General features: G+C 46.8%; 2 protein-coding genes across 2 annotated transcripts in view; one reads left to right on the top strand and one right to left on the bottom strand.

Annotated features, from left to right (window-relative positions):
- Nucleotides 1-40: 40 nt before the first annotated feature.
- LOC115771283 (acyl-coenzyme A thioesterase 13) lies at nt 41-786 on the top strand. The gene is made up of 2 exons (XM_030716904.1): nt 41-168; nt 227-786. The coding sequence occupies exons 1-2, from the start codon at nt 79-81 to the stop codon at nt 569-571; spliced, it is 435 nt and encodes a 144-aa protein (XP_030572764.1). The 5' UTR covers nt 41-78; the 3' UTR covers nt 572-786.
- Nucleotides 787-859: 73 nt separating this feature from the next.
- Nucleotides 860-11,345, bottom strand: part of LOC115771277 (peroxidasin) — a 42,764-nt gene continuing 32,278 nt past the window's right edge. Inside the window, exons 5-9 of the mRNA XM_030716897.1 lie at nt 10,365-11,015; nt 8,216-8,428; nt 7,951-8,129; nt 7,677-7,858; nt 860-3,554 (exon numbers count right to left, since the gene is read on the bottom strand). Of these exons, the coding sequence (XP_030572757.1) occupies nt 902-3,554; nt 7,677-7,858; nt 7,951-8,129; nt 8,216-8,428; nt 10,365-11,015 (3,878 nt within the window). The 3' untranslated portion in view covers nt 860-901. The remainder of the gene's footprint in view (nt 3,555-7,676; nt 7,859-7,950; nt 8,130-8,215; nt 8,429-10,364; nt 11,016-11,345) is intronic.

Here is an 11,345-nt window from a genome sequence, read left to right as displayed (position 1 = left end):
AGTTGGCAGTGCACATCACTTGAACCTGTTGTTATTGTTTTTGCTTTGCCGTTTACACGTTTCGTAACAAACACAAATATGGGAACGCGCAAAAAGGGCTTGGAATTTGCGAAGCACATATCTGAGATTATAGCTAAGGCTACGGGCTTTGAGCGGCACCTGGAAAAGGTTGGCAATAGACATCGACAGCCGCTTGACACGTTTAACATCTTATAGCTTTCACTAGGTAAAAATTCTGGATGGCGGCGATGGACTTTGCACAGCAGAATTCACCGTGGCGCCGGAGCACCTAAACAAAGCCGGCGGCTTACACGGCGGCTATACGGCAACATTGGTGGACATGATTACGACCTATGCCCTGATGTCCAAGCCCTGTCATCCAGGTGTGTCGGTTGACATCAACGTCAGTTACCTGAAGTCGGCCCGTGTGGGCGATGAGGTGCTCATTGAGGCAAATCTGGTGCGGGCCGGAAAATCGCTCGCCTTCATCGACTGCCAGCTGCGGCATAAAAAGGACAACTCTGTGATAGCCAAGGGCACGCACACCAAATACGTTAACTTCGAGCAGTAGATAGTGTGCTAAGTTTTGATACTGTGCTTTATTGTTACATGTGTAGCAGTAAATATTTAGTTAATTGTTAATTAATTAATTGCTTGCTCTGTGCGCGTCATGGTTAGAGTTGTAGGCGGTTACCGTCGATTGGGAGAATGTCTATGTGACGACGTGTCGCGTCAAGATTCCTTCTGCAACTGCATTTGTGTGCGTTAAAAATCGTATATTTAAAGATTTCATGTTAAATCTAAATGGAATCCGCCTTTAAGTGTTAATGTGGCTACTCAGTTTAAGGGGGTTTGATTAATTGTTAAGTCGATATGCAAATTGCCATGTCCAGTGCCCAGCTCAGTCGACCGGCTTGCTCATGACCGGGCAATGCGGGCAACAGGCCTCCGGAGGTGTCAGCGGTTCGATGCCTGGCGGGCAGCTGACCTCGCCGCACTGTTGACGCAGACAGTTGACCTGGCCATGGAAACAATTGCATTTGCTGCACACATCCGGCGTCCAGACCTCGTTGTTTAGTCGCGTGGTGCCCTTGTCATCGACGCAGTGGCTGCGCTTCGGCTTCACCACAGCGGGCTGTGGAGCAGGCGCCAGCTGGACAACCTGCGCCACGGGTTCGGCGTCGACAGCATTGCAGGAGTCCTCCAGCTTGCGCAGTTTCTTGTGCAGCTTCTTCAGCTCCTTCTGGAAGCTGCCAATGAGATCCTCCAGGCCGCTTACGCGCTCCTCGTTCACTTCGTATAACGCCTCCAAGGGACTGTCATAGCTCTCAGCGTTGGGCACCTCCTGCTCGGCATCACGCTTCCGGCGCTGGCTACGCTTGGTGTAGGTCTGTGGCACAAAGGATTCGAAGAGCGGCGGCAGGCTGTTGCAGTTGCCGCACTCCTGCCACAGATAGAGATTAATGCCCGGAATGTCCTCGCATGGCTTGTAGCCGCCTTGATGCTTGGCCAAAATGAACACGTTTTCGGTAACCTGATCGAAATTGTCGCCCACATCGCACAGCACACGGCCCAAATTGGCCTGCTTGATCTGCACCAGCTGTTCGGGCAGGAAGACGCCCGGATTCTCGTAGTAGAAGCGATCGCCATCACGCAGGCGTCGGAACTGCTCCACCAGCAAGCACTGGAACAGTGGACCCACCTTGCCGCCCTCCACCTGATCCTCTAGTATGCCGCCCAGCCAGACATCAATGTTATCCGGATGGCCATAAAGTTCACGCAACTTCTGCCGTATATCCGCATTGGTTATCTCGCCGGCCAGATCCTCAAAGTCCGCAGCTACGGTCAGATTGCAGAACTTTCTGTATACATTGTAGCCGGGTATGCCATGATCTCGTCCACGCTGAATGTTGATGGCAGCCAAGTCCAGGGCCACAGCGTGCGCAGTCTGGAACAGTTTCTCCGTGAGCTCAGTATTCAGATTCTGATCGGGCTTCTTCAGCTTGGCGGGCACAGCAAGCATGCCGCGCATCAGAGGATCCACGCCGCCCTCATAGGCCAGACGCCAGGGCGCAAAGAAGGCCTTGTGCAGCTGCAGATGTCCCTGTGGTATCGGCTGGAAGCTGGAGTTCAAGCGATGCAGTACGGGATTGATGATAGTATGGCCAAAGCGCAAGGCAGCCGTCGCAAACTCGTTGGCAATGCTGGGATTCACTTGGGGATCATAGCCACGATATTCGCCCAGCTGGGCCATGCCGCTCTCGCCGATGATCAGTGGCAGCCACTGCTTGTAGGTGATGTGCTGCATCTGGGCGCCGACAATTTTGCGCGCCTCCTGATAGAGCGTGTCGCCATCCCAGTGTGGGTTAATCTCGCGCAGCTTGATGGCAATGCGATTGTGTTCGCGCATCCAGACCGTGTGCATGGCCAGCAGACCGACTTGCTCGTTGACGCGTATGTCGCCGGACACGAAGCAGTTCATCTGGTTCTCATCGAGATTGCGGCGACAGTCCATGCCGTCCTGCGGTGCGGCAAAGGGCAGCATGTCCTTCTGATTGGGGAAGTGCACACCGACGCGCAGCAGACCCTCATCGGAGCTCAGGTTGCGCAGCTCCTGGGCGAAGGCTGTGTTGTAGCCATACATCTGGGAGGCATCAATGTAGGAGGTCAGCTGGTTGATCTGCTCGCGGTGCTGCACGCTGTCGAAGAACAGCGAGGTCATGCCGGAGCCGCAGATGGCGCTGGAGCGCACCACATCGATGCAGCGTCGGTTCTTCACGCGCGGATCATTCGGAGGCACCTCAATGGGGTAGCAGGGCGGCGCAAACTCGCAGGTCTTCTTGCAATCGACGCCGTCCCAGCTCTCCGAACTGACCGACGGTATGGCATGGTCCAGATCATGGTCCAGGAACTGACCCCACTGCATGACCATGTGGGTAATGCGGGCATCGGGCGTTATGTCCTTGGTGGCCACCAGCGAGGTGGACACCAGACGTGCACTCGGCTTGGGATGACCCGCATACATCAGCCCCTTGGTCCAGCCCACGGGCATGCTGAAGCCGTTCTCATAGATGGGTGGCGCCAGTCGCCTAAAGGCGGTCAGCGAAGCGCCCCACGTGGGATGCATCAGATTGTTGCAGGTGCCCTCAATGCTGCGATACCGCGAATGGAAGCACATATCCGTGCAGTTGGGCATCTCTCGGTGCTCCATGCAGCCGGATAGCTCCGCCACCAGATGCAAATGCTCGCGCGAGAGCAGATCCCTGAACTCGTACTGTTCGCTCTCCATGGTCAGATTATCGCCGCGCTGCACATGCTTCCGGATGTTGACCAGCGTGCGCTCGTAGATCTCCGCGGCACGCGCCAACTGCCTGGCCTGGACCGTCGGAAAGCGGAAGACGCGCAACAGCTCGCCGTAGTTGGGTGGGGCACGAGTCGAGCGATTGGAGAAGAGCATGTCCAGGGTATTATTGATGGCCAGGTCGATTTCCTTGGCTGCCTCGGCGAAGGCGATGCGCACATAACGATCACCCGGCGCCAGATCCACATTATTCCTGCAGAGACAGAGAAAGGTATGGAATAAAAACTCAAAAAACAAAATTAGCTTTTGCTCAAGATAAAGATTGAGTATAAACTGAAAAGTTTTATCGCTACTCTTTAATAATTAATATTAAAAAATAGCTCGACTTTTCACATTTTCCCCCACTTTAATTGCAATTAATTTCTCCAAGCGTCAGAGGTTGCTTAAAACGTCGTTGTCTAATAAAAAGTCAGAAGTGAACTTATCTTTTTACTTTTATTTGTTTTTTTTTTTTCTAGTTTTTAGTTTAGTTTTTCTGTTCCTCGTCTGGTTGTGGCCGGCGGCAGTCGCTGACTTGGCAACGACCAGAATTATGCCACACACTCTTTTTGTTGTTGTTGCAGAAAGGAAAATCCGCGCCAGGCTACAACAACAGGCGGCATTAACAATAATTCATGCCTCACATTGCTCCATGGCGTTGGCGTCGCCGTGAAAGGAATTTCCCTTTGGAAACTTTCGCTGTGTAAACTTTGCCATTGTCGGCGTGGTGGTAGGTAATAACTTAACGACCATAATACACCCTGTTGCACCGCCAACCACCAGGCACTGGCTCAGTGCTTACCACTATCAACTATCGCACTACAGCGACTAAATGGCAACCACTGCCAGCCAACTACATACATATTTTGCCCTGGCTTTCACTGTGCCTTTCTGTCCCTGCCATTTTGTGGCTGCGCTTTTTCTGGCATGCCGGCGCGTTTGTAAATACTCTCACAAATTGTTTAAGACAGCACCCTTAAATTTGTCATGCAGCTTGTCAAGTGTTACATAAAGCTATATTTTAATAGTATAAAATAGTTTAAGAAGGGCGCGTGTTGAATTCGCGCAATGTGATTTGAAAAACAGTGCTGCCCACTCTAATGCGGCATGCAGGCATTTAACGCTTGCAAAAGTGCTGCCATATTACAGAAAGTTCAACAAAAACGAAAATCAGTGCTGCCAATTTCTTTGTGTCTTAGGCAATTTGGCTTGCAGACTAGCAAAAGTGCTGCCACGTAAAAACTATATGAGCAGCTATCAGTGTTGCCAATCAGACATTTTTACATTTGATCTGCTAAGCTCGCATTTTGAAGCTAGGAAAAGTGCTGCCAATTTGGTATTTTTGCGCCAGATCTGGTATAAAGCGGTTCTGGCTCTTTTCATATGTGATGTGCTTATTATTTGACTACTTGTTTTTATTGGTCTGATATTTTTGTATTTAAAAGAGTACTTTGCATGATTCGGAGTGTTGAAAATTATATTGAGTGCCGCGTTTTGGAAACATGCTAATTTCTAAATTGCACACACATAAAAATTAGCTTTACTTTTAGTTAATAAAAATATGCTTATTAGGTCAGGTTTTATATCTTTTTCGACAAGACACAATCAAAGTTATGTTTGTATATTACTTATTCCTTATTTAACTAATTATTTTGAAAAATTAGTAAGAAATTATTTGTTGTGCACAGGCAGTGTATATTAAGAGTCTATCTGCTTGTTACTCAACGATGCATTTGTGTGTCTTTTCTTGGCTTTGCTCCCAGTGCGGGTGTGTGTTTGTGTGTGTGTGTGTGTGTGTGTGTGTGTGTGTGTGTGTGTTTGCCACATGCTGTGGCAATGGCAACGTATTTCCGTGGCCAGCATTCCCGCCATCACCTACGTCTGCAGCAGCCCAGCAGGCAGTAACAGGATAAGCTTTTGTTTTACGCCAGCATTACCCACAACTTAGGCGGATTTCAGTAGCTACTGCTGCTGCTGCCTTTTGCCATTGTTCTTGCTGTTGTTGTTGTTGTTGTTGCTGCTGCTGCTGCTGGCTTTCAGCGGTTTTCGCTCACTTTTTGTTGCTGGCTGCCAGCTAGGTTACCATTGCTCCCTCCCCTCCTCGCCCTCTCAATTCCGGTAGCCATTCTTGGTCTGTGACTCAGCATAGTTTTTCACTTTTAACGTTTTGCGTTTTCGTTTTAATTCTACATTTTTTTGTTGTTTTGTTTTCAATTTTGCTGGCTTCTTTGGCGGCGCTTTACTGCGGTCTTGCGACTGAGGCTGGGCCCAGGCGTAATGAGTAAAGTTTCTAATGCTGCTGGCGCAACAACGTAAGCCGCCCCGCCCCAGCCAGCCCCTGGCACTGCCAAAGCGCCCACAGCTGCTGCGAACTAAATGATGCGTACACACACACACACACACACGCACAACATGCACACCCGGACTCATATAGAGAGGCAAGCAGGTCATATGGAAGACCGGAAGATTGCTCCGGTTGAGGCGCTCTGCCTTTTTGCATTATGCATTTAAAAATTTTGTGCTGCGTAAGCGACACGCCTTCTTTCTGTGCCACAGTTCGGTTGGGTTTCGGCTCGACTGGAAGATTTGTGGGCTTGCTTTGGCTTACCGTTTGTGCGGCTTTTGCTTGCTCATTGCCGCACAACTGAGGGGAAGAGGGGAGGGAGACGGGGGAGTGGACAAATTGATTTACGGCCCCGTGCACGTTGCATGCGTCTAGGCATTCGTCTTAAATCCAAGCACAAAAATCTCCCCTTCGAAGAAAGCTGGCGCCAGACTCATGAACAAGTTGTCAACTCAATTTCAATTTGGGCAATTTGGACAACTTGTGCGGTTCTCTCATTCCCTAAGAACTGCTTCTTTCAGTGTGTGTCCTGTCCGTCCGTTTGTCCGTCCGTTGGTTTGTCACGTTTCTTGTCCTGTGTTGGCACGTTTTCCAAGGCTGCCAACTGGCACAGCAACTTTTGTGCTTTCCTCGCCGCCTTTTGATGTCTTTTAGTGCATATTTTATATGCAGTTTAGCCAGCGGCACAGTGGGACGAAACCATGCGAACGCGGTTTGTTAAAAACTTCATCAATAGTTGATTTATATGCAGGTGTTTCCTGCAAAGCCCCAGCGAGCACTTTAATCTCAGTAAGTTAAACTCGGCTAATAAATATGTTATGCACCGCAGGGAATCAAGCCAGCCAGCCGAAGCATAGTTTACTCAATGTTTATTTTTAACTTTTGAGTTTTTGTGGCGCCCTGCTGCATGCAGTTAAATTAGTTTAATTTTCTGTATGCCTTAAATCAGTGTGCAGTCGCTGAGTTCCCCCAAAAGTTATTTCTAGCGAAATATATGGACTTCACAGTGGAACCAATTGTATAAAGGCTTAACAGTCTCTGTGTAACTTCAGTTTATTTATCTCTAAAAAAAAATACAAATCATAGTGCTCTAGTCGGGATTGCTAGGCTAGGAAATACTTTGGATATAGTGTAGAGCTGCCTTTACAAGACTTCAAACCTTTTTCTATACATAAATTCGGCCCACCATACAGTATAGGATACCCAGTCTTAATTAACTCCGGAGTTTATAATCTGAACCTTATGGAATTTTAATACCTTAAATATGACATACAAAAGTGTGCATATCCCAAAGCACAAGGCTCTAGCTTTGTTTTGCAATATTGGGAACTATGGAGAGAGGTTTCTAAAAAGTGAAATATTCTTAATCTTTATAAGCTATACGAGCACCTATCTAGCAAGTTTGATGTACCTAGCTCTTATAATCCTCGAGATATGCTTAAAAGTTCATGTCACAAAATCGATATTTATCGATATTAGAAAATCGGGAGAAGATTTCGAAAAAAAAGTGATAAACTCATGCTGCGAATAGAATACGAAAATATATATAATATTTAAAATTTAAAGTCTGCACAGTTTTTGCAGTTTCCTAGAAAAGCCGGACAAGGCTAGATCGGTTAGTAGCTCGTTTTAATCAGAATATACTATATAATAAGGCATAAATTGGCCTAAGATCAATGTACCCGTTTTTAACCAGAATTCTGCGTATAAAACTAGAAGAAATAGAGCTTGAACCAATTTACCACTTTTTCAGCCAGACTTCAGCTTGAAAAACTGGCAGAGTTTGAACCACAGTGTTTCACTTTTGTGGCTTTTTTTTGTGCTCAACAATTTTTCAATTAATTAAGCAAGTTTTGGGCCGCTCTTAAATGCGTTTTAAGTGCAGGCCGTCTTTTGAGGGCTTTGAGATGGGCCGCAAACAAAGTTTCCTTTGAGCGTAACTTGAGTCTGTGATTTTTGATGGCGTTTAAAACGGGTCTGCTGGCAACTCACCTGATGGTAACCAGGGCGGAGGCGGTGGCCCTGCCGAATTTGTTCTTTAGCTGGCACTCGTAGCGTCCGCCATCGAGAATGGTCACATTCTTGACAAACAAACTGCCGGCGCCGCTTATTTGATATTTCTCCGTCAATTGGACGTTGGGATCGATGAGGCGTCCATCGCGACGCCAGACAATCTGTGCCAAGACGAAAGTGGAGAAAAGAAACGTCAACAAGTGGCCAACAAACAGAGGAAAACTTTATTTCAAAGCTTTTTTCGGGTACTTACCTGCATGCCGTCTTCGGGCTGCTCCGCCTGGCAGGGCAGCTCGATGGTGGTGCCCGTAATGGCCACCAAATTGCTGGGCTCAATGGCCAAACGCGGCGGTGACTGTGAGTGCTCCACTTTAATCGTTGCCTCTGCGCTAACCTCGCCGTTCTCGTTGCTCGCCGTGCACCGATAGACGCCTAAAACACGGACACAAATGTAAACAGCCATGGAAATAGGTGTGGGTGTGGGTGTGGGTTGGGGAGTGGACGTGGGTTGGACTTACCTGCATGCTGCTGTTTGGCCACGCTAACCACCAGCTCGGTGTTCTCGTTCTCGAGCAGCAGATCCGCACTGGCGCCGTCGCTGGCTAGTGGCTGGCCATTGAATTGCCAGGTTATGCTAGGCAGCGGATTGCCATCGGCATCGCATTCCAGCACAAAGGCTTTGCCCAGTTTGATTGTTTGGTTTTGTGGTGCCATTAAAATTTCGGGTAAATCTGCAAGCCACAGACGCAACGAGCCGTATTTTGAGTGATTTGAGCAATTTCTCCCGCTCCAAATGGCAGCGAGGACACAAACAAACAAAAAATTTTGAGGGCCGTCGGTCAGTTTTCTATGCGTTCTTTGTTGTGCTGGCGCCCTACGATTTGCAAACATATTTTTCATTGCATACTTTTTGGGGCGCCCGGGTCGCCATTTTGTGTGTAGCTCGTTGGGTTAATTATGCCGGCTGGCTGGCTGCTTGTACAGCCACGCCCCCCCCCCCCATTTATGAAATGCGTGCCACACTCGCGACACATGCACACATAATAGTTTATAATTTTTGCACTTAATTTGCAAAATAAAGCGCACACTTTGCACTTCATTTTGTGCTGTGACCACAAATTATAATGAGCCATTGTGATTAAGGCGTCGTTGACTGCACAACAACTATTTTCAACAATCCAACGGCCCCTCCCCCCACTCTCTCTCCCTTTCTATTTGATGCCATAAAAAGTACAGTCACGTCGCAGTTGGCTGGCTAAGAAATTAAAGATATTAAAGCAAAAGTTTAAATACACTTGCACAGCTCAGTATTTATGGCAATGGGCATTACGTGCGGAACACATTGCGCTTCAATTTGGTTTCAATTCAGTATCCTGCGTGCATATAGATTTTTATTTATCTATATATGCATGGTTTTCATGTAGTTTTTAAATCGTTTATCTATTGCTTTTCATGCTCAGTGTGCATGATAAGTAACAAAATAAATATCAGAAATTCCATTTGTTAAGAAAATAAATAGCTAAATGCGCATTAATTACATTTGAAAGCCAATGAAAACAAAGCGCAACTAATTTTTTGTGATTAAGCATTAAAAAAGATAGTATATACATATATAAAAATGAGTATGCTAGAGAAAAACCCTGCTCATTAAATCTTTGAAAAATAGGGAATACCCCATAATACAGTAACAAAAAACACAAAATATAAATATCAGTGTTAACTAGACCAAACTCCTGCCCATAAGCTCTTTAAAAACCCTTTAAAGCCCTTACGCATAAAATCTTTACCAAGTAGGGAATACCCATAAATATCTGGGTAAGCTATAGAAAACTTTTTCCTATAAACTTTTATCAAAAGAGGGAATACCCATAAATATCGGTGAAATCTAGAAATATGCCTTCCAAGAAATAAAAAATCGCAGAAACTAGAGAAAGCCCCTACACATAAATTCTTTACAAAATACGGAATACCCAAAAAATCACAGTAAACTAGAGAAAACTCCTTCCCATAAACTCTACAAAATATTAAATACCCATAAATATCAGTGAAAATGGCAGAGATAAAATAACGCAGAAACTAGAGAAAGCCCCTAGTCATAAATTCTTTGTAAAATAGGGAATAGGGAACAGGGAAATACAAATCAGTGTAAACTAGAGAAAGCTCCTTCCTCTAAACACTTTATAAAATATTGAATACCCATAAATATCAGTGAAAATGTCAGAGATAAAAAACTGCAGAAACTAGAGAAAGCCCCAACACATAAATTCCTTGCAAAATAGGGAATACCCCTACGCTTTTCAAACAAAAAATCGTTGTTTCCAACCAATTAATCTTAAGCTTTGGCCGTTATACAATGCACAGCCATAAAAATACTTGGACTCTATATAAATGGTAGTTGACTTAAATCATGGCGCTGATCGGACGTCGACATGGACAACAATAACAACGGGAATGGCAACTGCATAACGAAGTTACAAACGGACCATTGCGGGCTTAAAAAGCCTGCAACTCGATACAAATTAAATCGACTGCAAATTGTGTTAAGCGCGACAGTTGTGGCTGTGTGTGAAATGGAAACGCAGTTGGTAGAGGAGCCACATTAATGTTACCCAATCTGGACACATTACAGCTCCCAGGGGGGAGAGGGGTACGAAGCCGTCTACTCACCCTTGACTTCGATGCGGGCGGTGGCCTGCACGCTGCCCAGACGATTGTGGGCCTCGCAACGATACGTGCCCGCCGTCAGTTGGCTGGGCTGGAGCAGGGCCAGGCTGCCGTTGGCCAGCAACTGGAGCTGGGACGTGGACTGGGTCAGCTGGCGACCATTGACGAACCATTGTATGTCTGGCTGTGGCCAGCCGCTGGCAGCGCAATCGAGCAGCACGTGCCCGGCCCCATGCAATGCCACAATTTGGTTCTGCGGCTGTTGAATGAAACGAGGTGGCGCTGGTGTCGCGTCCGCATCCGCAGCCCACACCTGATTGCCGCTGGCGTTCTCCACGTGACCATGCAGGCTGTCCAAACTGTTGTCGGCATTGCTGCTAACCAACATGCGTACCGGCTGCGACTTGATCTCGCCCATTTCATTGCGCGCAATGCACTCGTAGATGCCAATGTCATTTGGGGTGACGCCGTTGATGCGCAATGCGCCGTTCGGCAGGACCAGCATGTGCGGCGCCAGCTCCACACCGATTTCGTTGGTGTTCTGCATCCAGATGAGCTCCGGTCTGGGCTGGCCAACCACCTCGCAGGCCATGTCCACGGTGTCACCTTCGCTGGCATGCATATCCTGTGGACCAACCAGCAATTGCGGCTTGGCTATGTTTAGAGATAACAAAAATCAATATTCAATATTATGCTAAAATGACATTAGCTTTGAGTACAGCTCAAGTAAAATGTATTAAGCTTAAAGCTCTATTAAACATGTGATTAAATATAGGTGCTTCATATATTGGAAGCTTTGCTTTTACTATGGGCTTTAATCGCAATTGCTTAAGTTTATTCATGTTTTTTTTTTTAATATTATTTGAACTGTCACACGCTAGCTTTAAATGCTTCGAGAACTTTTATTTTGTACTTTGCTTTTAATTTGCTAGCTTTAAGCTTACTTCAATTCTCTAAGAGCTTTCATGTGCTTTTAAAATTGTT

Source organism: Drosophila novamexicana, unplaced genomic scaffold, assembly GCF_003285875.2.
Source record: "Drosophila novamexicana strain 15010-1031.04,08,12 unplaced genomic scaffold, DnovRS2.1 tig00000024-arrow-pilon, whole genome shotgun sequence".
NCBI lineage: Eukaryota > Metazoa > Arthropoda > Insecta > Diptera > Drosophilidae > Drosophila > Drosophila novamexicana.
The sequence above is the reverse complement of the archived record's forward strand: the minus strand, read 5'-3'. Positions and strand labels throughout refer to the sequence as shown.